Source organism: Castor canadensis, chromosome 1 (assembly GCF_047511655.1).
Source record: "Castor canadensis chromosome 1, mCasCan1.hap1v2, whole genome shotgun sequence".
NCBI classification, from domain to species: Eukaryota; Metazoa; Chordata; class Mammalia; order Rodentia; family Castoridae; genus Castor; species Castor canadensis.
In genome coordinates, this window is record NC_133386.1 from 208,288,466 (window position 1) to 208,315,991 (window position 27,526).

The 27,526-nt window shown below is 59.6% G+C and overlaps 1 protein-coding gene across 14 annotated transcripts in view; it reads right to left on the minus strand.

The window, feature by feature from the left end:
• The window catches only part of Brsk2 (BR serine/threonine kinase 2), a 53,387-nt gene that overhangs the window by 8,618 nt on the left and 17,243 nt on the right, over positions 1–27,526 (minus strand). For 9 of the 14 annotated variants that reach the window (XR_012440346.1, XR_012440345.1, XM_020168739.2 and 6 more), the window contains exons 2-16: positions 14,954–15,048; positions 13,790–13,875; positions 11,500–11,640; positions 11,039–11,155; positions 10,436–10,469; positions 10,207–10,275; positions 9,972–10,118; positions 8,590–8,621; positions 8,163–8,327; positions 7,901–7,998; positions 7,676–7,826; positions 5,437–5,502; positions 3,521–3,581; positions 2,553–2,760; positions 2,121–2,169 (exon numbers count right to left, since the gene is read on the minus strand). Coding sequence is in view for 12 of the 14 variants with exons in the window: in XM_020168739.2 (XP_020024328.2) it covers positions 2,121–2,169; positions 2,553–2,760; positions 3,521–3,581; positions 5,437–5,502; positions 7,676–7,826; positions 7,901–7,998; positions 8,163–8,327; positions 8,590–8,621; positions 9,972–10,118; positions 10,207–10,275; positions 10,436–10,469; positions 11,039–11,155; positions 11,500–11,640; positions 13,790–13,875; positions 14,954–15,048 (1,519 nt within the window). In the remaining 2 variants the exon portion in view is untranslated. Of the gene's footprint in view, positions 1–2,120; positions 2,170–2,552; positions 2,761–3,520; positions 3,582–5,436; positions 5,503–7,675; positions 7,827–7,900; positions 7,999–8,162; positions 8,328–8,589; positions 8,622–9,971; positions 10,119–10,206; positions 10,276–10,435; positions 10,470–11,038; positions 11,156–11,499; positions 11,641–13,785; positions 13,876–14,953; positions 15,049–27,526 lie in introns of those variants that run through there. The other 5 variants (XM_020168741.2, XM_020168740.2, XM_020168736.2 and 2 more) reach the window with 2 other exon arrangements.

Consider the following 27,526-nt stretch of genomic DNA (forward strand, 5'->3'; position numbering starts at 1 on the left):
TGGGCTCTGCCACCCAGCAACTGCCAGCCAAACAGCCAGGCAGACTTCCTGCTGCCCTTTGCACAGCTGCACCGCAGATGCAAGGTCAAGATCCACCAGTCAAACACATTCACATAGGTTAGAGCTAGTGAAGAGGATGGGAACCAGAGAGGTGGCTTCAGCAGCCATGGCTGTGTCAGAGCCAGAGCTGGCGCATGGCCTGGGTGGGCCAGAGAGTCTATGCTGAGGCTTGGTGTGAGGTTTTTTGACTAACTTCCCCTTTCCCTGCTCATTTCTGGAGCTCTTCTCTGGCCACTGTGGCAGATGTGGATTACGACGGCCCCAGCCCAGCCATTCTGCACTCTGCCACCCACAGCCATCCATCCATCCTGTGTGTGAAGCTTCTGGATACGGACTCTTGCCCCACCTGTACCTGGTGCTCATGCCAAGACCTGGATCCCAGCAGGGCTCAGGGAGTTTCAGAGTGGACAGGCAGTTCTGGAAGCCTTGGGTGGGGTTTCTCATACCCCTCCCTTAATGAAAGAGACAGGAGAGAACAAAAGCCCTACTTCTTGTACTCTGGGACCCGGCATGGCACCTGGCACACACAGTCCTATGTTTGAAAGGAGCCTGATGATCCATGGAATGGTGTACACAGCCCATGCTAGCTCTCTAGGATCCACGTGGCCTGCGTGCACGGCAGTCTAGATGTGGCCACGCGTGGGAGTAGCACTGAAGTCAGTGGACTTGAGAGAGACGAACAACACTCATAAGCTAGTGGACGCCATCCTATCAGCTGAAGGCCTCTAGCAAAAGGCAGGCTTCCAGAGAGGAGGAATCTTCTACAGACTGCGTGCTGAGGCTGCCCAGCTTGCCACCCTGCCACAACAGATGACTGAGAAAGCCAGGTCCTGAAACAACCCCCCTCTGCCACCCTACGGTTGTGATTCTCTAGAAGTCCCAACTGACACAGGGCTGGTGGCAGCCGGCAGCAGGTCCTCAGCACAGAGGGGGTTAAAAGACACAGTGTGCCCCCCCACCCCCACTGCATCAGTGCAGGCCCTTGGGGGGGTCCAAGACCCCCAAAGGGTCTTGACCAGGGAAAAGGAGGGAGAAGCAGTAGCTTTCTACAATGGCCTCAAGCTTCTGTGCCTGTTTCTCTACTTTTCTGAAAAGCAGAACAGTAGCAGATGTGTTTAGTAAACCCTCTGAGAAGAGTAGAAATGGCAACATAAGGACCTAACACTAGGATTCAAACATGTGCCCTACACCGGAACCTCAGAGCTGACTACAGTGTGTGTGCCTTTGCCTCCAGTCAGCACCAGCAGGGAAGGCAGCCATGGCCTGCACAGAAAGCAAGCTGTCTCCCAGGGGGTCGGTCCTCACTGACAGCTCACATGATTAAGGTCCTTCCTCTTGTTCTGGCAACAACTGGCCCTATGCCATTTGCAGAGGCCTCACAGCTCCAGCCCAGGGCCGCTCTTTGCAGATGGGCTGCACGGGGTTCATGAGACATTTTCACACAGGCAGATCAGTGGCCACCAGTGGTAGAGGTCATTGACGAGGGCAGGGAGAGGGCCTATGCACTGGGCATCTACTATCTGCAGGATGGGCACGACTGCCCACCTAGGTTCCCTTCCCTCAGGCCGAGGGCTCGGGAAGCATTGGAGCTTCCACTCTGTCTGCCACTCTGTCTTCCCTAGGCCTCTGCCAAACCCACCACCTTCCGCCTCCAAACATGCTTCTACCAGGCCTACCAGGTCATCCATGTCCCCTCTGGGCCTGTGTCTGGCAGCTGTCCCTCTTCCTCCACATAGGCCACTTTCTCCTTGAGACCCTACCATCCTTAGGATTTCCTGGGTCTCTAGGAATCCCAATGCACCCCCCTTGCCTTTACCAACCTCAGATCCTCCTGAGGGCGCTGGCTTCTGAACAGAGCTGAGCACTCTTCTCCCTCCCTCCCCCGACGCTGGCCTTCCCCATAGATCAGATCCCAAGCCCCTGGAGATACAGTGGGCCAAGCCAGGGGCCTCTGGAGAAGGACCCCTCAGGTGGCTGCCCCTGCCCTGTGGGAAGGGCCCCCCATTTCACTCCCAGCTAGCCCAGTGTCTGGCAGCACGGGCTGAGCAGGAGCCACTTACTCTGGGGAGGACTCTGGGGTCAGGCTGGACATCTCCTCTGGTGTCGGAACTGTGCAAAGGAAGGAAAGAAGGCAGGTGACTGCTCCTTCCCCCGCCCAGTGGTACCCTCAGGAGTCCACACCCACTCCACCCTCTGGCCAGGGGAGCTGTCAGGACCCTGGTGAAGCCCAGCCAGCCTCAAACCAAGCTGGGCAGAGAAACTGGTTCTTGGCACCTGGCCCCAAAGAACAGGCCACTGAGCACAGGCTGGGTCCCATGGACTTCCTGGTCTCCAGCAGGCCTCACCAGACACAGCTGCCTGGAGCTTCTAGTAGAATGACCACCAAGGAGTGCCAGTGCCCACTGAGCCTGGAGGCTATGGGCACAGTCCAGCTGAGCAGGGCAGGACCCTCTGCAGTTCTCACTGCCCACCCATCCCATGCCGGTGCTGACCTTGCAGTTTCCGGCGGTGGAAGCGGGGCGAGCCCAGGAAGCTGTTCTTGATGGAGTTGAGCCGCGTCCGCCAGGGAACCCCTCCAACGCTGGGGCTGGACGGCGGCGTGGGGTTGGGCGTGCCAGCCGGGCTCTCCTTTGGCGTGTGGACGGGCGTCCCCTTGGGGGTAGGGAGGGGACTACCCCTTGGTGAGGGGTGAGGGGTCACCTGTATGGTGGGGACAGATTTGGTGTTTGGTTCAGTCCCTGTGGGCAGGAGCCGGGTGGGGGCCGGCAGGGTGGGGGGGCTGGGGGACAAGGTCAATGGGGGACTGAGGCTGGTGCCAGGAGGCCGGGCCTGGGTGCAGGCCGGGAGCGGGTTGGACTTGGTGCCCTGCAGTGGCTTGTCAGTCAGCTTGGCCTTGCACGGCAAGGTCTGGGTCTTGGGGTTGGGCCGCTGGGCGGCTGGTGGAGGGAGAATGTGTCCAGGCCGCGAGGCGCTCCTACAAGCTTCAGGCTCCATGGAGGTGGCCAGGGGGCAGGCCACAAAGGGGAGCTCAGCGGGCAGAGGGGGCAGGACAAATTTTCTAATAGGCTACAGGGGTGCAGACAGCAAGCAGGTGGGGGGATCGTGCAGCATGCCACCCATGCCCGTCTCACCCCACCCACATGCACACACAGCAGCCAGGGGTCAGAAAAGCGTTCAAGCAGGAACCCAAACAGGACCCAGGGGTTGGGGGCAGCCAGGGGAAGGGTTCGCAAAAAAGAAAACAAACGACACACAAGAAAACAAACAACACAAAACAAAAGAACGTGCAGTTAGCAAGAGCAGCAGAGCAGCAGCCACGAGGGGCCGTCCCAGCCCTGGGCAGTCAGAGGCCTGTGTGCACGGTAACCCTGCCCCCCGCCCTGGTGCACTCTGTCTGATGGGACTTTGTGGGTGGGACACCAGCCCAGCAGCTGGAGGCCAGAGTGGGGTGGTCACTCACCCGGGGACTGCTGAGTGGACTCGTGGAAAGCCCGGAGGAGGCACCGCTGATAGACCGAGACCTGGGGGTGTAGAACAGAATGGTGACTCCTCTGGAGGGGCTCCCAGCCTCTCCCCAGGTAGACCTCCAAAAGGCCTGGAGACTTGACCAGAGCTCTGAGGCTGCCAGGCCTGGTGTGTCTGCCATACCCAGGAGGATCCCCGAGGCACGGCTGAGCCAGGGGACATCCTGTGGCCTTGCCCATCGACACCTAGTGTGTGGCTGTAGTCCTGGGGCTCACTCCACGCGCGCAAGAGCCACCCATCAGCAATCCTGGGCCTGGCACAGGACGAGGTACTGAGTGAGGGGCTTCAGCAAAGGATGGACAGAGGGATGAGGGACAAGATGACGGGCTTGCTATGACCTGGATCCAGCCCTGTCCTTGCCAAGCCTCATGCAGAATGCACTCCCACTACTCAAGCCCAGGCCTTCCTCAGGCAGAGCTGCTACAGCGTCCGGAATATGGGCCAATAGCTGGGTACTAGCCCAACCCCGCCACGTCCACGTCCACAGACACCCGTAAGAGATGCCTGGGGCCAGCCCACGGCCCTCTTCTTGACCTTCCACTGTCTCATTCAGCTGGAGATCTAGCCTGGACACAGCTAGGGACAGCCACTGGCCCAGTGTGTCTACCAAGACACAGGTGAATGGCTGCCCTGCAAGGATAGATCCAAGTCTTCACGTCACAATGCAAGAAAGGACACACAAATGCTTGCTCACCCCTGGGCAGCAGGACCTGTTGTCCTTAAAGAAGGGAAATGGGGGGTGGAGCAAGGTGCCACAGGAAAGAAGACAGAAAAGAGTAAAAGACCATATCACACTGCCCCGGCTTGCCCACTGCCAGTCAGTCTGGCCACAAGGGGTCCCCCAACCCAGCTCCAAGGCTGGGAACAGCTGAGGGGACTGACACCCTGGGCCACGCTGGCTCTTTGCCTGGCTCCTGGCTAGACCTGGGGCACCCATTGGCAGGGACCTCTGACAACAAACTCCATGTCCTTCCACTTGACTAAGGGAACCAGGAGACAGTGAGACATACTCCCAGTACGGCCTGCCTTGGCCATGAAGGCACCCAGAGCCAGAGCTGGGACCAAGGTCCAGGTGACAGCACAACCTGGACCCTGGAAATGGGGCTGGGGACGTGGGGATGGCCACGCTGGGGGCAGCAACCACAAGCAAGCAAGAGCCCAGACTTCACTATGCCAGCCAGGGCACAAGGAAAGCAGAAGGGAGATTAGACACGAGCACGGGGCCATGCATGGCCCTCCTGTCTGGCCAGCAAGCTGCTACAACTGAGCTACCACTGCCCAAGGTGGGAAAGACTTGCCCTGACGGCAGCCGGGGTGTGCGAGGGGTGAGTGGGAGGGTGGAACACAAGGCAGACGCAGGGGCTGGCAGAGGGGCTCGACAGGGACTGGGCCTGAGCAGGTGGCCAGCGTTCATGCACATCACCCCTTTCCCGGGCAGTACCATCTGCCCGGGGGCCTGCTGTCACCTGCTGTACCTGCCAAGGGCACAGAATTCAGCCAGGACCAGCAATGCTCACTGAACAAAAGATGAAGGCCAGCGGGGAGGGAGTCTGCCTGCAGCCACACAGCAAGTCCCAGAAAAGGGAGCACGAGGGTGCCCCTGGCCTGGACCCATGCAAGCCAATCCCTGTGTGGGTCTGTGCCTTGGGCTGGCCAAAGGCCTTGCCCCAGCCTCAGCTCAACTAGCCAGGCCCTTTCCCTGGCCTGCCAATGGTTCCATTCCCACAGAGAAGGGGCAGGAAGCGTCTGCAGCCCAGCCCCACCACCAGGCCCACCTCTGCCTGCCTAGCTCAGGCGGGAGGCAGCACACCTGGGGCTGGAAGGGCAGGGACGGGTGGGCAGGGTGTATACCTGTCTTCTTTGCTGAATTGGGGATGGGCTTCAGCGATATCCAGGCTTTTACTGAACACTGCTTTACTACAGCAGGAACAAAGCGAGAAAACAGAGTTACTGCCGCGGCCACTTGCACGCAAGTCAGATGCCAGGCCCATCTGCCGCCTGGCCACACCAGGCAAGACCTCCACGCAGCTCCAAGGCAGGGCATGGCCCGCTGACCCCAGGCCAGCACACACACATGGCGAGAAAGGACGGGGGCAGGAGCCACAGAGCACCCTGCCCTGGGCGATCTGCTCAGCATCCCCACCAACCCCCAGGACCCTTCCAGTCCCAGCCAGCAGTCCTGTTGCGGCCAAATGCCAAGTGGTCAAGCCAGAAGCAGAAGCAGGTTGGGATGTTCCAGTCAAAGGACCTTCCGAAGACCCTCAGAGGTAGTCCCCACTCCGTGGCAGCCAGGCCTGGAAGCTGGGGCAGAAGCCAGGGAATCCCACGCAGGACACGTGGGTGGGAAGCGATGGGCACCAGCCCTCAGCCTGCCCTGCTGGGGCCAGGGGAGGCCAGGGAGAGGCAACTGCCACTCAGCGGAAGTCATGCACATGGGCTGCTGGGAGCAGCCCTGCCGAGATGAGGTACACCCACGAGAAGCAGAGAAGGGTCAGAGCAACAGCATGGCCACCCTTGCTGTCCCAACCCTTGTGCCTAGAGCTGAGGGGCAGTGGACCACAGCTGGCTGAAGAATTGGAAGACGGTCCCCAAGGGCCAGGATCCTGGGGCTGGAGGCTGAGCTAGTTCTGATCCCAGGAGAAGACCTGGGTGCCAGTGGAGCGGGGACACTGGTGTTCTGGGCTCAGGCCTGGAGCAGTCTTACCCTGATGGCTACCCAGCCACCTCGCAGTTTCCACAGTTTCTGGGGAACTCTGGGACCAGAGTGTACCCCAGCACACACGCACCCAGCTGAGGGAGAGGTCAATGGAGTGCTGGGCCCAGACCACAGTGGCAGAGCAAGGTTGGCCAGGGCTGCTGGGACCTCCCAGGCTCCAGGCCTGTTCCTAAATGACCAAGGCGCCACCCCCCTCCCCGGTTAGGGGAAAGTTTGAGCTCACACCCTGCAGGAGGTTTTGCGAGGGCCTCTCACAGCCCTGCTCCACCCCTCATCGGTCTATGCTTTGGAGGTTCTGGGTGCCCTTTCCCATCCAGGGGCCCTGTTGGGACAGCGCGGACCTGCTCATCACGTCCCTGTCCACAACACTGCTGCTGGCCATCCAGAGACAGCTGAGCATCAGGGACAGATGCAACTGCAGGGCTGGTGGTTCTGCACATGGCTTGACCACATCATAGCCCAGCTCAGCCCAGCTCAGCCCATCCCAGCTCAATTGAGGACAGCTCAGTCCAGCCCAGATCAGCTCAGTTCAGTCCAGCCCAGTTCAGCCCAATCCAGTCTAGCCTAGTCCAGCCCAGTTCAGCTCAGCCCAGCCCAGCCCAGCTCAGCTCAGCACAGCATAGTCTAGTCCAGCCTGGTGCAGCCCAGTCTACTCCAGTCCAGTCCAGTCCAGCCCAGCCCAGCTCAGCCTAGTCCAGGCCAGTCCATTCCAGTCCAGCTCAGTCTACTCCAGTCCAGCCCAGCTTAGTCCACTCCAATCTACTCTAATCCAGTCCATTTTAGCCCAGCCCAGCCCTGTCTAGTGAAGTCCAGCTCTGTTCAGCTAAGTCCAGTTCAACCCAGCCCTACCCAGCTCAGACCAGTCCAGTTCAATCCAGTTCAGCTCAGCTTAGCTCAGCCCAGTCCTGTCCAGTCCAGTTCAACCCAATTCATCTTGGCCCAGTTCAGCTCAGCTCAGCCCAGCTCACTTTGTACAGCTAAGCTCAGCCCAGCTCAGTCCTGCACAGCCCAGTTCAGCCAGTCCTGCTCAGTCCAGCCCAGTCCTATCCAGCCTAGCCTGGCCCAATTCAGCCCAGCTCAGCTCAGCTCAGCCCAGTCCTATCTTGTCTAGTCCTGTCCAGACCAGCCAAGTCCTGTTCAGTGTAGCTCAACCCAGTCCAGTTCAGCCCAGCCAGCTCAGCCCAGCTCACCCCATGCAACCCAGCCAGCACGTAGCACAGTGCAATTCAGCCCAGCCAGTGGCCTTGCTCCAAAAATCCAGGACCAGTGGGCAGAGACGAGTGGGGCCAGACCCAGAGGAGCCTGGTAGGTGCTGAAGCTGCCACAGCCAGGGCAGCAGGAGGGAGGCGCAGGTCCTTGGGGGCAGGAACGCACCTCTGGCCATGCTGAGCCATCTCAATGGCTCTCCGTGCAGGTACCGGGGAGCCGCCATCCGTCACACTGAGCACCTCCATGGACTTGCGCTCAGGCCGCCTCTTGCCGTGCCGATTCAGCATTGGGGAGTCCACGCGCTTCCGGGGAGGGTCTGTGAGCAGACAGGGGTTAGGCCAGAAGGCCAGCCAGACCCTGGAGGTACGGGGCAAGCTGGAAGCTTCGTACCTATCTCATTCCTGGGGGGCAGGTCCTCGTCCTCGTGGCTGGGGTACCTTTCTTTCCGGTCCAGGAGAAGGAAGTAGATCATCTTTTCCTGGTTCTCCCTGTAGTGAGTGAGAGACACCAGCTGGGTTGGCACATGGCCCTCTTGAGTGTGGTGTGCCCACCATGGCTCTGGACACAAGTGCTTGCTCAGGGATGCCAGAGCCAGAGCCAGAGCCAGGGGCACCAAGCCCACCCGCCTGCCTGTCCGCCTGCCCAGACGTACTCCTCAGACAGCAAGTCTTGCAACAGTTTGTTCCGGTCTCGGAAGCATCCCAGTGAGTGCATGCTGTCCAGCACATCTGGGTCGATATCCTCCAGGCTGGGCAGCGAGCGGATCTGCACCTTGCGTGGGATGGGCTGCTCTGGCTCCGGCTCGTTCTTGCCCCCTCTGTGGATGACAGAACACCAGTGGTCATTCACCTCTGGCAGGGCCTGAAGCTCCTCTACCCACCCTGAGGCGGCCAGGAGGGTGGGAGGCCCGCCCTGGCCTGGGCCCGAGACCTGCTGCTGTCCCTGCTCCCAGCCCCTGCAGGCGGCGGAGAGCGAGGCTGGGCAGCCCGCGCTGGCCGGCGCCCTCCCCCCTTCCTAGCAGGCCCTCCAGGCCACAGCAACAGGCAAAGCAGGCGTTAGTGGGCAGAGAAGCTACTTACATATACCATATGTGTTTCTGAATGTGCTCTAGCTACAAGGAAAGAGAAACAGGGAGTTAGTACGAAGGGGAGCCCACGTTAGGAGGTGCGAGATGAGAGCAGGAGAGTGGGGGAGGAGCTGCGTTCCCAGAGGCCCCAGGCCAGCACCCCTGCCCACCTTGCCTCCCCAGGTGCAGAGGAAATGCAGCCAGGGAGAGAGAGGGGCTGGGGAGGGTGGGGCTCCAGGCAAGGCAGGGCCAGGGAAGGGAGGAGAGGCAGGGAAGCCAGCAGAGCCTTCCAGTGCCTGTGCTGCCTGGGCCGGGCCCTCCTGGAGGGCAGGAGCAGGGAAGCAGCCCAAGGGAGGCAAAGCCAGGAGGGCCAGGAGGCTGGAAGGGGCTGGGTGCAGGCAGGAGGCTGGGGGAAAGCCTCACTACAGCCTTCTCCACCCTGACTCGGGGACAGCCTGCTTAGGGGCGGAAGGCAGTGCCTTCCTGAAAGGCCGGCCAGAGGGCAGCTTGCTCCTCTCCTATGAGCATGTGCCATCCTGGCACACGATGAGCATCCGGGTTTCCCTCAGCCCTCTGCCCACCTGGCAGCTAGCGAAGTTGCTCCCACTGCTGAGGGCATGCCCTGAGGTGTCGGAGGGAGACAGGCCCTCCAGGCTCACCAGCCCCTTCGGGACCACTCACAGTACAGGCCTGCCATCCACCAGCCACAGGCCCAAACGCCTGGGCACAGGCCCCACACGTACCCGCACATATGCCCCCCACACCTAGGTACATGTTCCCTCATACAGCTGGGCACATGCCCAAACACCTTAGCACCGGTCCCCCATATACCAAGGCACACAGGCTGGCACAGGCCCTCCCGCATCTGGGTTCATATTCTCACATACAGATCTTACAATACATTCATACACACATGGGCAAATACACCCTGGCACATGCCTGCCACACCTGAGCACTCAGACCCTGGCACACACTCATCCACATCCTGGTAGCTCACACACCTGCGTACACACTCACATATCTGTACACACACACACACACACTTGGGCACATATGCCCAGTGCATGCCCTCACCTGTGCACACACACCTGTGCACACACACCCTGGCACCCGTGAACCCACACCTGGGCTCATACACCTGGGCACACTCACAGGCACGGGGGGGGGGGGAGGCACCCATCCACACTAAGAAGCCCTAAGAAGCACTAAGTCACCCCAAGGTGACACCCAGCTGCAGGTGCTGCAGACAGAAGCTTGACCCTCATGGATGAGGGCTGACAAAGGGATGAGCTCAGGAGACGTGTCAAGAGGGACACAGGGTGGGGGCTGAGGAGGGACCGGGCTCCCCATCCATGCCTGAGTCCAGGCCAGGGCAAGGGGCCGGGCAGGACGCACCGTGAGACGCCGCGCCGCGTCCACCTCGATCATGCCCCGCAGCAGGCCCTGGCAGTCGGGCGGGATGAAGTGCGGCATGTGGAACACACCACGCTTGACTTTCTCCAGCAGCTGCCGCAGGTTGTCGTCGTCGAAGGGCAGCGCCCCCTGCAGGCGGGTACGCGGCGGTCACTGAGGGCAGGCAGGGCAGGGGGAGCGCAGGTGTGGTGCAGGCTGGGTGGGGAAGGGCACTCACCACCAGCAAGGCAAACAGGATGACGCCGCAGCTCCACACATCCGCCTTGCGGCCATCGTACTTCTCCCCCTGCGGGCAGAGGGCACAGCTAGGTTTGCAGGGTGTAGGGCGGTGGTCTTGTAGGGGGCAGGGAGAGGGTCTAGAGGCTCGGGGCGCAGTGGGCTGGGTCTTGCAGTGGTGGCAGGACGGGGAGGCCCCTGCCACTGCAGGGACTCCAGTGGTTACTTACCCGGATCACCTCTGGGCAGGCATAGTGGGGAGACCTGAGGGCAAAGGCAGTCGGTCAGGGAACAGGAATAGGACTAGGCCCAGGCAAGGCCACTGCCCTGAAGGGAGCCCCCACGAGTCCCGCCCAGTCAGGGCCATATTGCGGGGCCTGCAAACCAAGGCTGGGCCAGCCCAAGGAAGCTCCGAGGCTTTGGGACCAGGACCCGCCCCCCAACCTACACCTCCCTGTATGCTTCTGTGGGGAACAGAGGTCTAGAGCCTAGGGCTGCTGCGCTCTGGTATGGCTGCCCATTCACCCAGACCCAGGGAGAAGAGGTGCCGAGGACAGGGCAGGGGTTAAGTCCCCCTCCCCATGGTGCACACAGAGGCTGCAACCACATCAGAGGGAGCCCTGCAGGTCAGGCCAGGGGTCCTGCCCCTCCCATCAGGAGAGAGGCCAGCAGCTGGAGAGTAGGCTTTGCAGAATACAGCTCACGGTTCTGTGCCACAGGGCGCTCTCAAAGCTTGTGGGGTCTGGGCAGCAGCAGTGGCTGAAGTGCCCAGCCCCAGGGCTGCCTCCCAGGCCTGTGCAGAAAGGACGCAACCAGGTGGGGGCGCAACTCACCCGCAGCTGGTCTCCAGCAGGCTGTCACCAACCTGCAGGGACGCCATGCCGAAGTCCGCAATACGAATGTTGTTCTTCTCGTCCAGCAGCAGGTTTTCGGGCTTCAGGTCCCTGTGGCTGGGGTGCAAGGCCCAGGCGAGGCTGAGCTGGGTCTGCACCTTCTGCTCTGCCCCAATCTTGACCCAGAATGGCCCCCCTCCCCCAAACTCCTACCCTCAAGCAGGGCAGGGGCAGCTCAGTGATGTCACAGGGAGCCAATCAGAAGTGGCTTGCCTGCTCTGGGTGGAATGGGCAAGGTGTGCCCTCTGCCATGGGGCAGGCTCTGGGCAGGGGCCAGCCCAGAGAGAGAGGGGACAGACACATGGGGTGGAGTCAAAGTCCTTGGAGAGCTGAAGGGTTCCTGAGCCCCAGGTCTTTCCAACGCCCCTCGGTAGAGTCTGGGCTGGGGTCCAAGTACGCACCATATAGAGTGGCTGTGGCAGAAGTCCAGCGCCGAGATGATCTGCCGAAAGAACTTGCGGGCCTCCTTGGGGGTCAGCCGCCCCTTCTTCACCAGGTAGTCGAACAGCTCCCCCCCAGACACATGTTCTAGCACCAAGTATCTGTGGGGCAGGTGGGTGTCAGTGCCCCACACTGCAGCCTCCCTGATACAAGGTACCCTCTTGTCCCTCCTGCCACCTGGTCAGAGGAGCCCTAGGGCTGCACCAGAAGCAGGGCCCCCCCCCCACCCAGGGGAGACAATCAGGTCACCGCCCTACAGTTTCTGACTGGCTCTTTGCCCTTTCTGAACAGACAGCTGGGTCCTCAGGCAGACCTCACAGCCTCCCTCAGGCAGGTCAGGCCCTAAGTGTGGCTGGCCAGTGCAGGGGACCCTGTTTTGTCCCATCCCTCCACTTTAGTGGCCCCCACCCCTGCTTTGCTCAGCCTGAGGGGCCCAAGGACCCTCTGGCTGCTAGGAAGAGGGTTGGGGTGTGGAGGCCACGGATGGGGCGAGAAGCCATGGCACTGGCAAGGGGGAGTATCCAGCCTTCAGCTAGTGTGACGGCAGTGGGTCTCCCCAAGCTGGAAATCACCCCCATACTCCTCTGACCATAGCACGTGAGGAGGGGACCTCAGCATTCAACAGGAACTCCTTGGGCCAGGAGGGCCTGCCCAGCTCCTTCCTGCCCTGCTGGGCCCCAGCTCCTTGGAGTCTTAGCCACGTGGTAAACCCAGAAGGGGCAGACTTCTGGATGGGCTCAGGCTGAGCCAGCAGGAATCCAAGAGTGAGGCTGGGAATGCACCGGCCTTGGGGAGTGTGGGGGGCGACCAGCCTCAGAAGCTGGTCTCGGTAGAAATCAAGGGGTCAATATAATCAGGGCAGGCCTGAAAGCGCCTGGTCAGGCCCCTTCTATACCGAGTGGGATTATCCTCTGGGGGCCTTGGAGCAGTGGCCACCTGGGCCTGCTTCGGGCTTGGGAACCCTGGGAGGGCATATGTTCCAAAACCTTCTGGCCTCCCCCTGGCTTCCCCCCGCTACTGGGTCCTGTCCCTCCTGCTCTTCCCTCCCCTCCCTGTCCAGAGCTACCTCCTGCTCAATGCCCAGTGCAGCCCACAGCAAATGCAAGGACCTGTGCATGTCAAGTGGATAGTGGGCCAGGCTGTCCCAGCCTGTCTGTGCCCCAAACTCACAGGACGTCACCAGGGTGCTGCAAGGTGGGCACTGTGAGGTGGGAACAGCTCAGCAGCTGTGACTCCACCTGCCCTCCACCCTGTTAGTCAGATGGAGGCAGAGCAGGGAGGTGCAGACATTGCCTGTGACCGGACCCCTCCTCACCAGCATCAGAGGCCCTGGACTACCCCCTGCTCTGGCCCCCAGGCTTATGGCCATCAGCAACCCGGCTAACTGCACCCTCCATCCTCAGCTCTGACAGCCATTCACTCTCAGAGTCGGCCATTTGTACATGCTGCCCTCTTAGAGATGAGGAAGTGGCTGCCCCCTGTCCACTGTCCACACCAGCCTGGTGCGTGCAGCACTCACCCAGAGCAGGCCAACGGCAAGGCAGGCAGTGGGGCAGGGCTCTGGCTCCCAGGGCCCTCCAGGGCAGCATCCAGCTCCTCACTCAGCCCATACATCCACATGGGAAGCACTTGGACACTGCCAGCAAGGCCCTGCTCCCAGCCTCTCAGTGGTCCTAGGAACTACCACTCCACCCCATCTCAAGCCAGGGCACCAAGGCTGGGTCTAGGCCATATAGCAACCAGAGGAACTGGGATCACCCCCCCAGTCTGTGGGGTGGGGAGATGCCACTGGCCTCCGGAGGCTGAGTTGCTGTCACTGGCCAAAAGTCTAGGCTGGGATGGGGGCCTGGTGACACTGGGGGCCCCCAAGTCCAGTGAGGGAGCCTTTGAGTTGGAGCCCTGTAGGAGTCAGGAGGCCTGGCAGCACTGGCAGAGGAACAGAGGCTCAGTGGGGACAGCATTGAGGGTGCAAACAGTTCCATCCCTGGGAGCCCCAGCCCCACTCAGCCTTAAGCTGATGACCCTGCAAGTCCCCAGTAGACAGGCTATGGTCTGGTCAAGAAGCAGTGACCACTGCGGCCTGGGCTGAGGCTCTCTTCCACCGGTCACCCATACAGCCCCAGACAGCCCACTACAGGGCAACACTGGCTACCAAGTGACAGCAGGTGCTCCCCAGTCCCAGCCCCAGGGGCAGCCCGAGCCACCTGCCCTGGCCTCCCTGCCCCACTCTCCAGGCCCAGCAATACCTACAAATATTTTTTGTTTTCGTAGACATCATGCAGCTTCAGCACATGCGGGTGCTCAATGAGCTTCAGAATCGCTATCTCCCGCTCCACCTGCCAGGGAAGACAGATGTCATGTGCCACACTGCAGCTGGGCTGCAGGCCCTTTGTGGGAGGCCCTCCCTCCCACAGGCCTGTGGGCATCACCCCCTTGCTCCTTGACACTGCATTTGGGTGCCTGGCTGGGGAGAAGAGGAGGTCAGCTTCCTGGCTTGGCTGATGCCTGGCTCTACCCTAGTTCCCTGGGCATGGGGACTACACAGGCGGGGCTGGGCCCCTGGGCAGGGCTGCAAGTAAGTGTGCCGGTACCCTGTGTGTGTGTGTGTGTGCATGGAGCTGCATGTATCAAGTCCCCAGTCCACAGTCTTGGCTGGCACTGCCACTGTGTGGGAAAGGTACAGCCTGTCCCGGGGCCCTAGGAAGGGGCACAAGTACCCTAGACAGAGGGCACTCCAGCCTGCTTCTGAGCTGGAGGCACAGCCTCCACTCTCAACAGTCAGCTTGACCCCACAACTACCTCACCCCATACAGGCTGGCAGAGGGGCCACCAGATCTGAGGTGGCCTCTCACAGACAACCCTGTCCCCAAGCTCTTCCCTTCACACATGGGCTGTGTGTGCAACACCCGTGGTGCCAGGACTTTCAGCCATGCCTTAGGACCCTGTACCACTGGGTTCTGCTCTTTCCGCTTAGTGTCCCCAATTCAACACTTGTCCTCAACTCCATGCACGCCTCAGCCCCACCTCCAAGGCAGAATCTCAGGTAACCCCACCAGTCCTCGAAGACGCCCTTCCCATCTCAGCTCCTCTTTAACTGTCCCTCATCTCTCAGGTTCCTTGGTTTTCCCAAACCAGCCTGTCTGGATCCATCTGTAGAGGCAGGAGTTCTAAGGGACAGGGCCTCCTTTCCATTTAAACTAGGGAAACTGAGGCCCAGCACCTTTGCTACCCACTGTCAGCCCATCCACCGGGTCAGGGAAGCCACTTGTGCTGCAGCCAACAGGAGTGGGCAGAGGGGAGCCCAGGAGCCTCCTGTCCTTGCTTCCATGGGGATGTGCAGTACACCTGGGCTCAGTTTCAGGGTATGTGAGACCACCCCACACTGGCCCCTAAACCCCGGCTGCCGCCTCTCACCTTCATCAGCACCGACTCACTGAGCTTCTCCCGGTTGACGATTTTGATGGCAACCTTCTGGCATGTGACACAGTGAATCCCTAGCTTCACAAGGCCTGTGGGAGAGAAGGGCTGGGCTCAGCCCCAGGGCCAGGGCCACATCCACTTGCCCTTATCTGCCTGCTCTAGTCAGCAGGGGCTCCACCCTCACTCGTGGTCTACATTCTGCCCTTCCTGTCCAGAAATCCCCAAGACTTCCGGGTTCTGTGGCTGCTGTCCACCCCAGGTGTTTCTTAGTCACTGGCCAGAATGGCTCCAAGGAAGGCGGTACCTGCCCCCAAAGCCTCACCCTTCCTGGGGCCACAGTGTCAGTGGTACTTTGTCCCTCTCCTGGGACAGCATGATGGGCCCCAGGCCATCCCCTGGGTAGCACCACTCCAGCCTTCCGTGGACTCAGGTCCCCTTCTCCCTGGATTCCCTATTGGACAAGGTGCTCTCTGAATCACCTCTGCTCATCACTGTCACTGGTCCTTGTCCACCCCTCCCCCTCCTACACGGTCACAGCCACAGACACTGCTGCTGAGTTCTGCCTGGACTGTGCTGTAACCTTGGGTGCTAAAGTCCCCAGAGATTCCTGCTGCGTCCCCCTGCGGGCACGTGTCCTGGGCTGGACACTGAAGTGTTAGCCTGCTGGCCCCCATGGTGTGGCCCCACCCCAGCCGCCCGTACTGAGAAGCCAGTGCCATGGGGTCCTGGGAGTCAGCAGCAGCCAGAGGCCAAGGCCAGGGGAAGAGGCCTGGCTTATGGGGAAGCCCAGGCTGGGAGGTGGCCGCTGTGGGGTGCACTGGCTGAGGAAGCCTGGCACAGGCTCCTGGGGCCTCTCCCTGGCTGCCTTTGATCTGGCACAAGGGCCTGTGATTCCACGCAGATGGGGAGCAAAGAGCCCTCAAGGGAGAGGAGGAAGATGGGAGCTGATGGCCTCTGTCAGCCATAATGCAGCCACCTCAGGAGCTACGGCTGAACCTAGGGCTGGCACTGACCCAGCCCTAGGCCCCAGGGTGCCCACAACAGGCAAGCTCTCCCCAACACAGGCTGTCTTCCCTAGGAGGGAAGTTCTGCCTGCACAGCACTTGATGAGTAAAACTGCCTCGCAGAAAGTTCCCAAAACAGAGCTGAAGACAGTGTGACAAGTGACATGAGGCTCTGACCCAGGAGGAGGAAGGGTTCCTACAAGGACCCTGTGTCCTGTGTCTCCCTGTGTCTGGGAGGACACAGCCAGAGACCAGGCCAAGAGGGCGGCAGGAAGGAAAAAAGAATGGCCCAGAAACACCAGGAACCATCTGACTAACCCCTCAGGAGATCCACAGGACAAAGCTGTCCCCTGTCCTAGGATGTGGCAAGGGGAAGGGGTACTGTGGGCAAAGCCCCCAGAGGACACCTGGACCACATCCTGGACAGATGGGTCTGGCCTTTGGTCCAGTTCTGCATGACTCAATGAGGAACGCCAGTCGTCTGCATCCCAACCAGACGAGTTAGCTCAACACTGAAGTGCCGTTGCCAGAGGTTCTGCAAGCTGTTAAAGGAACAGCTCGGCCAACACAGACCTCAGGGAAGATGCTGGCCTCAAGTACAGGGCCCCCACAGGTACACTGCACCCCCACCCACAAACCACTCATATGCAACCCCACTCACCCTCACACAAATGTGTACACACACACTCATCCTCACATGAATATGTGCACACCCACAGGCACTTACCCTTACACGCATGTGCAAGTGTCCACACTCAGCCTCGTGTGCATGTGTGCACGCACACTCTCATATGCGTGTGCACTCTCAAATGCATGTGTACACACTCCCCTCACACACAGTGTGCACGCACATGCATGCAGACACCCACCCTCACATGCTTGTCCACACTCACACGCATGTGTGCACACTTACACACGTGTGCTCACGCTCACACACGTGTCCACGCTCTCGCACGCATGTGCACACACTTTCAAATGCATGTGCACACCCTTACATGCACGTGTGCAGACACACTCGCACGCATGTGCACACCCATATGCACAGTCTCAGGTGACAGGGAACCACACAATGCACATGGGAAAATGTGATCCTGCCTCAGAAATGGAAAATTGTGTACCAAACTGAGACAGGCAAATGAGACCTAGGCCACCTCCCAGAAGTCCAACATGGGAGGTCCATGCTGCCACTGCACCACCAATTTTAACTTCCAAAGTCTGCCAAGCCTGGCCTGAGCACCAGGCACTGCTCCATGTTTCCATGACCCACCTTACGGGCCATGGCACCATGGCTTCTAGATGCTGAGAGGACAAAGGGCCACGTGGACAAGGTGTTTCTGACAAGCCCGAGGTCTTCCCAAGGAGGCTCCTCGGGAATGGAGGCCATCAGCTTCTCCTCTAGCAACAAGTGAACAAGTCTCACAATGGCTGAGGACACGACATGGCCAGGGTGCAAGGGAGCCACTCTGGGTTGCTCTGCTTGCTCCTTCCAGCTCCCAACTTCTTTCATTTGCTTCCCTTCTGCACAGAAAACCCATTCCCCATTATGATGCCTTCAAGTCTCCTACATACCCCACAAAGTACAGTGATGAGGTGCCCCTCCTTGGAAAAGCTTTCCTGATACCCTGTGCCACTGTCTCCCTACCTACACATGTGGCCCTGCCTTAGGAATACAGAGGAAGCAGGGACCTCCAGGGCTGAATGTTTGATTCAGAGCAGTTCTGCCCCCTCCCTGGAGTCAGGGAGTGGGGAGTATGCCCTTGGGAGGCCTCCTATCTAGACCAGCGGCTTCTGGCAGGAAGCCCACAGTCTCCCTTAATTACCCATTCCTCCAACTCGTGGGGGCTTATTTTCCAATTGTGATTTTTATCACTAATTATTGTCTTCACATAAACACAGGCTTCCATCCAGAGCGAGAAAGTATACCGTGTCACAGATAATCGCATGTCGCCTCGCCAGGGTGGGGCCTGAGCCCACAGCGGCTCCCACTGTGCACAGCTCCTGCAGGAGGCAGCACTGCACGAGGCGCTGGGCCGCCTGTGTGCTGCCGGGGAGTCCCTGGGGCTCCTGAGCCTGGCTGAGAGTCTGAGGGGACGAGCAGGTCTGAATCTGCATTTTTCCAGCCCCTGGCACCCTGGCCCAGGCTGCCTAGAAAGTGGGGGTTCTCTCAGTTCTGAGCAGTTCTACCCTCCCTGGAAACAGGCAGTGGGAAATGTGCCTACATCAGCCAGGGCTGGGGCAGCATGACAGTCCTTGCAGCACTCCCTGCTCTGCACTCAGTCACCCAGGATCCCCATGCGGTACACTGCCAGTGGACTGGGTACTTCCTGGGGAGACTGAAGGCACAGCTCCACACTCCGCAGGCAGGCACCCTTCCCTCTGTACCCCACCCGCCCCAAAGTGTCAGTGCACATATGTGGGAGAGAAAGGGGCCTATGTATTGGGCCAGAAGAGCACTGAGGGGACCCCAGGGCCACCTGTGGGCAGTGAGGAGAGAAGGGCGGCAGAGGCTCAGCTTCAGGTGGCAGACCCTGGATACGTTAGGTCCACAGGAGTCCCGGGCAGATGACCAAGGGTCTGGAGGAGCTAGACAGAGGCCTAGGAACCAGTGCCTCTCTTCTCATTTCTGCCCTCACTGGCCTCTCCTACAGGTCACAATCTTTCTTAAAAAAAGACCCTGCTGGAGGACTCTGAGCCCTGGGGACCACGAGCCTGACGGACTTCAGGAGCAGAGCACAGCTAGCTCACTGCTCTGCTGCCCCCAGAATGTGACCTGCCTCCACAGTCCAGAGATGGCCATAGGCTAGGCCCCTGCTCTTTGGTTTGGCAGGTGACAGTGCTGGCACTGGGGAGGAACCTCTGCAACCCCTAGAGCATCAACCAGGGTCAGGCTGGGGTTGGAGGTGGGCAGGAATGGCAGCATGGGGATGATCTCTCTCCAGTCACATGGGACCTTCAAGGAGGCTGCAGTTCTGGCCTCAGATGGCACACGCATGCACCTACACACTCTTTTGGATGGACTTGCCATCCATCCAAAGTAACTAGCAGGCAGCTCAGGACTGGGCCCATCTCAGGGTCCCCAAGTGGGGCTTGGGTTCCCCTGGGCCCCTCCCCAAGTACCCTTGGCTGATGGGCCCCAAGCCCCCTCCCAGCACCCCAAGCACCCCATCCCTTGAACCTGGCTGAGCCACCTGGAAACTCTGTTGGAATGGCTAGAGGACACCATGGCTGCAGTTTTGTCTGCCTGATCCACCCCCCATCCCCTACCAGTGACTGTGACAGTCCCAGACTGACTCACACAGAAACCGCACAGAGAGATACAGGCTGTGGTCCCCAACCTGGGCTCATGCTTCTCCAGGCCATCCAGCACTCAGCACCCCAGCATCTCCCAGCACATCCCAACCGTTCCCAGACCTGGACACGGGTCCACTCTCCAGGCCCAACTTCACTCTGCAAAGGTGGCTGGCCACCCTGCATGGCTCCCCTCACGTGCCTAGTAAGTGGCCCATCTGCTGCAGCCTGAAACAACAGAGTGACCTTCAGTCCTTCCAGCGGGGCCATCTTGGTTCTTCACCCAACTGCCCCCAACTTCCCCTGCTACCAACCCACCACAGTCTGTACTTGACTCTGCATGTCCATTTCATGCTGCCTGTCCTACACTGCACAGAAAGGAACTAAGAGGATATGAGGCCGGGGACCTGTGCTTGCTAGTGTGGCTGGCCTTGGGCAAGTGCACGAGGGAGGCTACCACATGTCCAGAAATACAGACGGAACACAGAGTGGTTCCCCCCACAGATCCCAAGTCTCTCCATACTACACTGACGTCTTGGAGTCTGGAAAAGCTGGGTGCTGAGCAAGGCTGTATGGCTCAAAGCCGTCGCTGTGAGCCCGGTCCCAAGAGCATGAAGCTAGCGCAAGGAAGAGGCAACCCCCACGGCCTGGTACTGTCAGGAGTCAGGCAGGTGGTAGAGACCCGGGCCCTTCCTCCTCTCCTGTCCTTAAGTCATCTCCTGACTCAGTTACTCAAGGCACACCCCTTTCCCATGGGGGCCATCACTGGGTGGTCCCACCACTGCTTGCTGGCCCTGCCTCAACCTCTCCCCTGCCTCAATCCACACCTGGTAGACTCAGCTCTGGGAAGGTTCCAGGAGTGGCTGGGTGGAGGTTCTGGAGGGACTGCCCCAGCCTCCTCTGCAGTCCATCTGGGCCCCAGGAAGTAGGCGCTAGGGTGCCAATCCCACCTTGGGGAGCCATCCTGACCTTCCTGCACCGTGTCACCTGCCTGGAGGCTACTTTGGGGAACTGCTTGCCTTGTGCCACCTCTACACTGGCCAGAGGGGGTTCAGAGAGTGTACAGGAGTCGGCTCCTCTGCCCAGGCCCAGCTGGGGACATAGGAGGGAGGGAGTCATGAGATGCTGCTCAGGCTTTCCCCTCCTGCATCTGAGCCGCACCTGCTTTGTGAGCAGGGCCGCTGTCCTCGGTGCTGAAAGGGACCAGTACTAGGCAGCAGCAGGGCCTGGCCTTTCACAGCCCTGGAGAAGGGACACTGACTGGCTTAGCGGCACTCTGGGCCTGGCTGCAGAGTCAGCAGGACCTTGAGTGTGGTGAGCGGACAGCAGCAGCCTCTGCAGTTTCTGGGGAATAGGGCTGATCATGGGGCAGGATGTTCCAGAGCACCAGCCCTGCATCAGCTGACGAGCACCACATCGGTTCTGCTGAGCAGGGAACAGTGCGCCTGCCCCAGCGTCAGGGCTCAAGAGGCCAGTGTACCCCAGGATGCTCCAAGGACCACTGCTTCCTCTCCCATCACTGACTGGCCCTCCTCTGGGACCACAGGCCCCTTATCCGGGTCCCCCACAGCTCAGTTCCCAAGGCAGCAACCACAGTCAATGGTGACCCATTTTCCTCCACTTCACTGTGAAGAGGCAACAATTTCCATCTCCCTGGGGTGGGGGAGACACAAGGAGCAGCTCAGCCTGCGTGGGCTCTCCTAAGAGGCAGCAGCACCATGCTGGCCCTTTGGAAAGATGGACCCAAAATGCTGAGCCCATCCTGCCGTGGCTAGGCTGTTCATGGTGGCAGTGAGAAGCCCTGGAGAGAGGGCCAAGCAAGATGCAGTGTGGCACTGAAAACTGGAGTCTCCACCCCAGCAAGGGGCAGGTGCTGCATCACACACAGTATCCAACTGAGAGCAGGTGCAGCTGAGTCTTTCCAGAACCCACACACAGCTGCCCTTGAATGTCCAGGCAGAACTTTGTAGGCTCTGCCCAGAGGGAGCCCAGGCAGCAGCTTCATGGTGGTCATGTTTTCCTGATACTCACAACCCCATGCCCAGGGCAGGGCCAAGGTGCTGGTCCACAGTACCAACTGGATCAACGTGGGCTCCTGGAAGAGGCTAACCCTCCTGGCTAAGGCCAAGAGGTGACAGCTGCCACGCTCCCCAGGTCCCACACTGGCAAGACAGAGGATGGGGAGGCAAGTCTCCTGGGGACAGGTGGTTGTAGCTGCCTTGTGGCCATGGCCTCCTAGCCCTGACTTTTCCTGTTCACTCAGTCTCTGTGCTCCAGAGCGTATACAGTAAGGCCCTGTCAGGCAGCAGCCCCCAAAGCCCCTACTGACTCCTTCTGCTAGAGCCACACCCTATGTAAGTCCTTCCTGCACCCAATACACCAAATCCTGTTGGGCCCCAAGAACCTGACTGCCTGCTGAGGAACAGAGCCTCAGACCAGCAGCTCTCTACCCTGCAGGGAGCAGCCCCTGCCGACATCTGAGCTGAACCCCGATCAGATACCCTGAGCCAGAACCACAACTAAGCCAACCAGAGTCCCTGACCCCAGGAACCATAAGACAATGACTTCCGCCATGTTAGGCCACTCAGTGTTGGATGACCTGTCATCTAGCAGGGATGACACTCAGCTCCACAACACCTTAGTTCAGTGCTCAGAACAGGCATGCAGACAGTCACACAGCTGCAGCAGTGCCCTGGCCAGGCTCCAATCCCACCCACCACATGGTCTCCGCCAAGGTCCACGCCTCTCTGAGCCTGCAGGTGTTCATCAGGAGAGCAACGCCCCCTGCCCAGCCCAACGGGATGACACAGGGGCACCAGGAGGCAATTCTCATCCACATCCTGACCTATGGCCAGCCAGCCCCAAGGAACCTTCCCGCCCCAGTCTGAACACCCCCACTACTCCACTGGGCCTGTGAGTGGAGGGCACCAATGGTGGGCAGCAAAGCCCCCCCAAAACCTAATCCTAGTGGGTGCCAGCCTGGACCTCCCAGACCAGCAGGGTGGGCAGGGGGCACGGACAGTTGGCAGGGACTGGAGGGGAAGGCAGCAGAGGCTCAGCCGTCCTCTGGCCCTGCTGGACACAAAGCAGTCCCAGGTTTCTGAGTGGGGGCCTGTATCCCTCCTCTTTTAAGTGCTGGGGAAGCTCTCCTGCTGGGTTCACTCCAGTAAAGGGGCTCATCGTGCGGTCCCTCTCCCTCACAGATGCCACATTCCATCCACTGACTGCCTGGGGGGGTGGGGGGGTCCCACTGGCATTCTAAGAACACCTCACCCCCACCTGGACTTTCTTGCACTCACTCTACAATGAGACTCACCTAGTGCTAGGTACCCATGTGAGAGGGAGCTGAGAGCACAGGGAAGGTGCCCCAAGTGAGACTTGTAGCCAAAACACCGCCTACCCCTTCCCCACAGGATGGGCCCAACTCCAAGGAGTCTCGGTGCTACCCAGGCTTTCCCAGTAAGCAGCTCCTAACCTGTGGGCAGGAAGCTGCCAGTGCAACTGCAGATGCCTGGGACCTGCCTTGGGCCCCAAGCCATGCACAAGTGACATGCAGGATAGCATAGTGGCCCCAAAGGCGTGTCTACATCCTAACACCTGCAACCCATGAACAGGACCTGGTTTGGAAAGGGCCTTTTCCAGGTCACTGAGTTACATATCTCATGTGAGATCAGCTGGATTTAGGAGTGCAAGAGACCACCAGGACACCCCGAACTGGAGAGACACCTGGAATGGAACCCCCACACACACATACCTGGCCACAACTGCAGACGTGGTTGCTGCTGCCTTGGAGTCTAGTGCTGGCCAGTAGTTGCCTAAGCCCCAAGGAAGTAGCACAGGACACCTCAGCTTGCAGGCCTCAGCTCCCTTAATCACAGATCTCATACGTCTCTGAGAAGGTTTCACTGGCCCCTTGCCCAGCAAGTACACCTGCGCTGACCAGCGGCACCAACTCCCCCTGCCAACCTCAGGCACTAAGGCCTGGAAGTGGAGTGGGCCTGGCCACCCTGTCCAGCAGCACCACTGTGTAGCCCAAGCACCTTTCCTTTCCCCTTGATCCTCACAAAACTCTGCTCCTTTCTTCAAATGGAAAACTGCTGAGTGGGTACCGTGGCTCACACCTGTAATCCTAGCTACTCAGAGCTGGAGACTGGGAGGACCATGGTTCCAGGCAAGTTCAGGCAGAGTTTGTGAGAACCCTATTTCATCCAAAGCTAGGAGTGGTGGTGTGCACCAGTCATAGCTATGCAGGGAAGCATAAATAGGAGGATCACAGTCCAGCCCTGTCTGGGCATAAAGTGAGACCCTATCTCAAAAATAAACAAAAGGGGCTGGTGGAGTGGCTCAAGTGGTAAAGCACCTGCCTAGCAAGCGTAAAGCTCTAAATTCAAATCCCAGAACTGCAAAAAAAAAAAAAAGAAAAAAAAAAAAAAAGGCTTGGGGCCTCAAGTCGCTTGCTCAGGAATCCAGGGTCTTGTGACCTCAGGGCCCCACTCTGCTGCACTGCACCGCTAGCTGGGACTTCCAGGTGGGCAGTGCCCCCGAGGTGAGCAGTGCTGGCACAAGCATGGCCGCCATGACTCCCTCAGTCCAGGCTTGGGTGGCCACCAGGTGCTGAGGTGGCCAGAGAGGCACTGGAGGGGCAGATGGAGACAGATGGGTCACCAGGACGCTCAGGCCCCAGCACCATGGGCAGGCCTGGCATACCCACAAGGTCAAGGGGCCTCCTGACACACACAGCTGAGCAGCAAGAGAGCAAGTGACCCTCAGGACCACAGGCTGGAGGGTGACCTTGGAGGCCAGCATCAATGTTCCCAGGACACTCTAATTCCTGGGTCTTTTGGAGCCCAAGGGTGGTGAGTCTCCCGGGTTCCATGCATGAGCAGCATGAGTCCCCGTCGGCAGGGCAGTGCCGGGAAGGGTCCACTGCAGGCCTGCCAAGGCTGCCTCACCCTCCACCTGATGTTGGTCCAATGACCAAGCCATGGTTAGGCTGGGGCTCCAGAGGTGTGTTGGGACAGCAGGGCTATGGCCCAAGACCCGGCTGCCCGCCTCCCTCCCGACCCTACCAGCTGAGATCACATCAGGTTCAAAGTCACGGCCAGCAGGCAGAGAAACCCAGATGCCTGGGGGCAAGTGCAGGGCATGGGTTTAGCTTCTGGGTTGGGGGTGCCAGGCCCAGTGGGCTTGCTTCAAAGACAGACTAGCTCAGTGCCCCCTCCCTGTCCCATAGCCCAACTGACAGGCTGGGGGCCTTTGAAGTTTCAGACATCAAAGCACTCACAGACTTCTTAGCAGTCAGGCAGCTCTGAGTGCTGAAACCATAGCACACCCTCGGCCTCTGTGCCTTGGGGGACTCGCTCTCCAAACCCCACCCAGGCACCAATGTTTCTGGGGCCGTGGCTGTTGGCTGCAACTCAGGATACCCCACCCCAGCATACACCGGAAGTAGTGCTGGGACAGGAGAGTGGGGGATACGGGAGAAGGCGCCACACAGATCTGCCCACCAGCATCAGGGAGCACAGGGTTCTCTGGGGAGATGATTTACGCTCCAAAAAGGAACCTCGCAAATCAAATTAAGCCCTGAAATATTTCACCCACCTGCAGCCCGGGGCCCCCTCTGCAGGGAGTGTGTGGCTGTCACTCCTCTGCCAACCACACCCCCCCAGGCCAGTGCAAGCTGAAGGAGGTCCCTGACGCAGAGAATGGATGTGACCCTGCTATTCTGATACCCCAAGTCCCTTCCCAGGCAGGGTGGAACCACCTTTGTAGTCCAGGGATGGATGAAGGGAGCTAGGAGCCTGGCTCCTCTGCCCCCTCAATGGGAGGGAGTCTGGGGAGCCCTCCAGTCTCAGGGGTCTCCTGACACTCTCTCCTGGTGGCTGAAATTAAATGAGAACCCCCAACACATCTGAGTCACATCCACCCTATATTTGCTCCCTCCCCTGTGGAGAGGTGGGGATCTCACTCAGGAAGAGGTCCACCCCAGGGATCCCAGGTCAGTTAAGCCCAGCAAAAAGGTAGCCTGCAAGGGCTCAAACTCTTCCAGTCCAGAGCATCCTGAAAACCCAAGGACCCCCACCTACACGTCCCCATAAGCTCCTCTGTTCTGCACCCAAATGAAAGGTGGGGATGGGAGCCACCTTTCATCTGGGATACAGACCCTCCCTCCCCTATATGGTGCTTGGGCTGGGTTCCTGAGGCAAAGCTAAGAAGCAGAGAGATGCTGGGCACTAGAGATGCCAGGCCTCTAGGTACAGGGACAGGTCACCGCCCCAGTCCAGGCCAGCATGCACGCTGAACACAACAGAAGCAGTCCTGGAGGCATTTACCAAGCCGGTGAGAGATGAAGAGGCAACCAGGGAAGCTGCAGGGAGGAGGGTCAATCCCAAGAGGACTCACTGACATGAGTGATAGAGAACAGAGCAACAGAGCTGGAGTTCTGGGGAAAGAGGGGGACCCTGGGAGGAGGGCCAGACTGGGGTCCGCATGGCCTTGCCAGTGAGACAGACCCAGACTCCAGGCAGGCTGACTTGTATTTGCCTCCTGTGGATCACCCTCTGCTCAGAAAAAGAGGCAGAGAAATCCCAAGCATCCAGAACCTGTAGAAGTCAGGCAGAGGGGCCTGGCTGGGCCCACCTGTCTCCACAGGCCCTGGGGAGGCCGTGAACTCCATGTCAGTCTAGAGGAGCAGGCCAGGCCAGGAGGAGTAATAATGGAGGTGTGCCTGGAACTGCCTAGGTGGGCACCTCCCTCCAGGCCAGGGAAAAGGGACAGCCAGGGACAAAAATCCAGTCACAAGCAAGTCTGCCTCATTCTGCAACCCTGTCCCACTCCACACCCACCAGCACACCCATCACACACTTATATACACATGCTCACATGCACACACGCCCACACTCACATGTGTACACTCGTGTGTGCATGTACCCGTGAACTCTCACGTGCACACACACGTGCACACACTCATACACATGTGCACACATGCTCAAGGCACTCACAAATGCACGTGCTTACATGAGCACACACATGCACACGTGGGACCAGACATGTCCACATGCACACAAATACACAAGTGCATACACAAGCTTTGAGCATGGCCAGAGGTCCCACCCCACAGAGACCCAGGCAAGAACCAGTTCCTGTTTATCATTCATGGAGGTTCAGCTCCTGCCCAGGCCTCCTTTCCTGGTGCAGACATGACCGTGTGGGAGGAGCCAGGGCCTGGAAGTCCAAGGAAGAGAAAGGCAAAAACTGGCTCCTCCCATACTCTTTATTATACCAGCTCATGAGCGTTTAATAAGTTGTTACACGTAGAAAAGAAAAAATTACAAAAAGGATGAGAATGCAGGACTGTGGACGTAGCTCAGTGGTACAGCACTTGTCTAGGAGCCTCGTTCAGTCATTCACTGAATTCTCTTGGTGACATGGTAGAGGCTCATGAGATGCAGAAACCCACCTCCTGTCACCCTTCCCAGGAAGGCCTGGCTGGGGCAGGTGTCCACTCACCCCCAGGCCTACAGCAGACAGGGAGAAGTGCATGGTGGGGGGACCACAAAGCAGCTGCCAGGAGGGTTTGTCTGTCCCCCTCTACCCTGGCAGGGGCTGGTAGCCCAAGCAGGTCCCACCCCACCCTCAACTCTGAGGGGGGTGAGAGCCATACTGTGCCCTGGGCCCCACACAGTTGGGCAGTCTGGGCACCAAAGTTCACACTGGGCAGGAAGTCAGGATTCCACCTGGGCTGGGGGCTGTTGCTGACCCCCTGCACTATCTTCATCTGAGAGGTTTTCCCAGACACCAGCCCTTCCCCCACCAAGGCCCCATCCTGTCCAAGGGTTGTCCAAGGGGATCCACTTCCTTACTGCTGGGCTCCACTCAAAGAGCCCAGACCTCCACCCCCATTAGGGTAGACACAGCACGATGGCATACTGGGGGAAGCTGTGCCCTTGTGGGGATGGCATGTGAAAGTTCCAATGCCAGGCTGGGTTCATGAGCTACCTCTGGGCACCATGGCCAGGCTGGAGGCCAGCAGTCTGCTCCCCACAATGGGCAGTGCCAGGCCCAGGGCCTTGGTTCCAGATGCAGTGCTCCCACGGTGGTCAGGAACTCTGCAGCTGGCCTCCCCACCTCACCACTGGTGTGGGTGGGCATTCCCTTTACTCCCTGGGGCAGCTGCCAGGCCTGCCTGAAAGGCCGAGTCCCTCTCTCACAGGTGGACACACTCGCATCCTGTGTACCTGCACATGGAGACAGCAGGCACTGCGTGTCCTTGCCT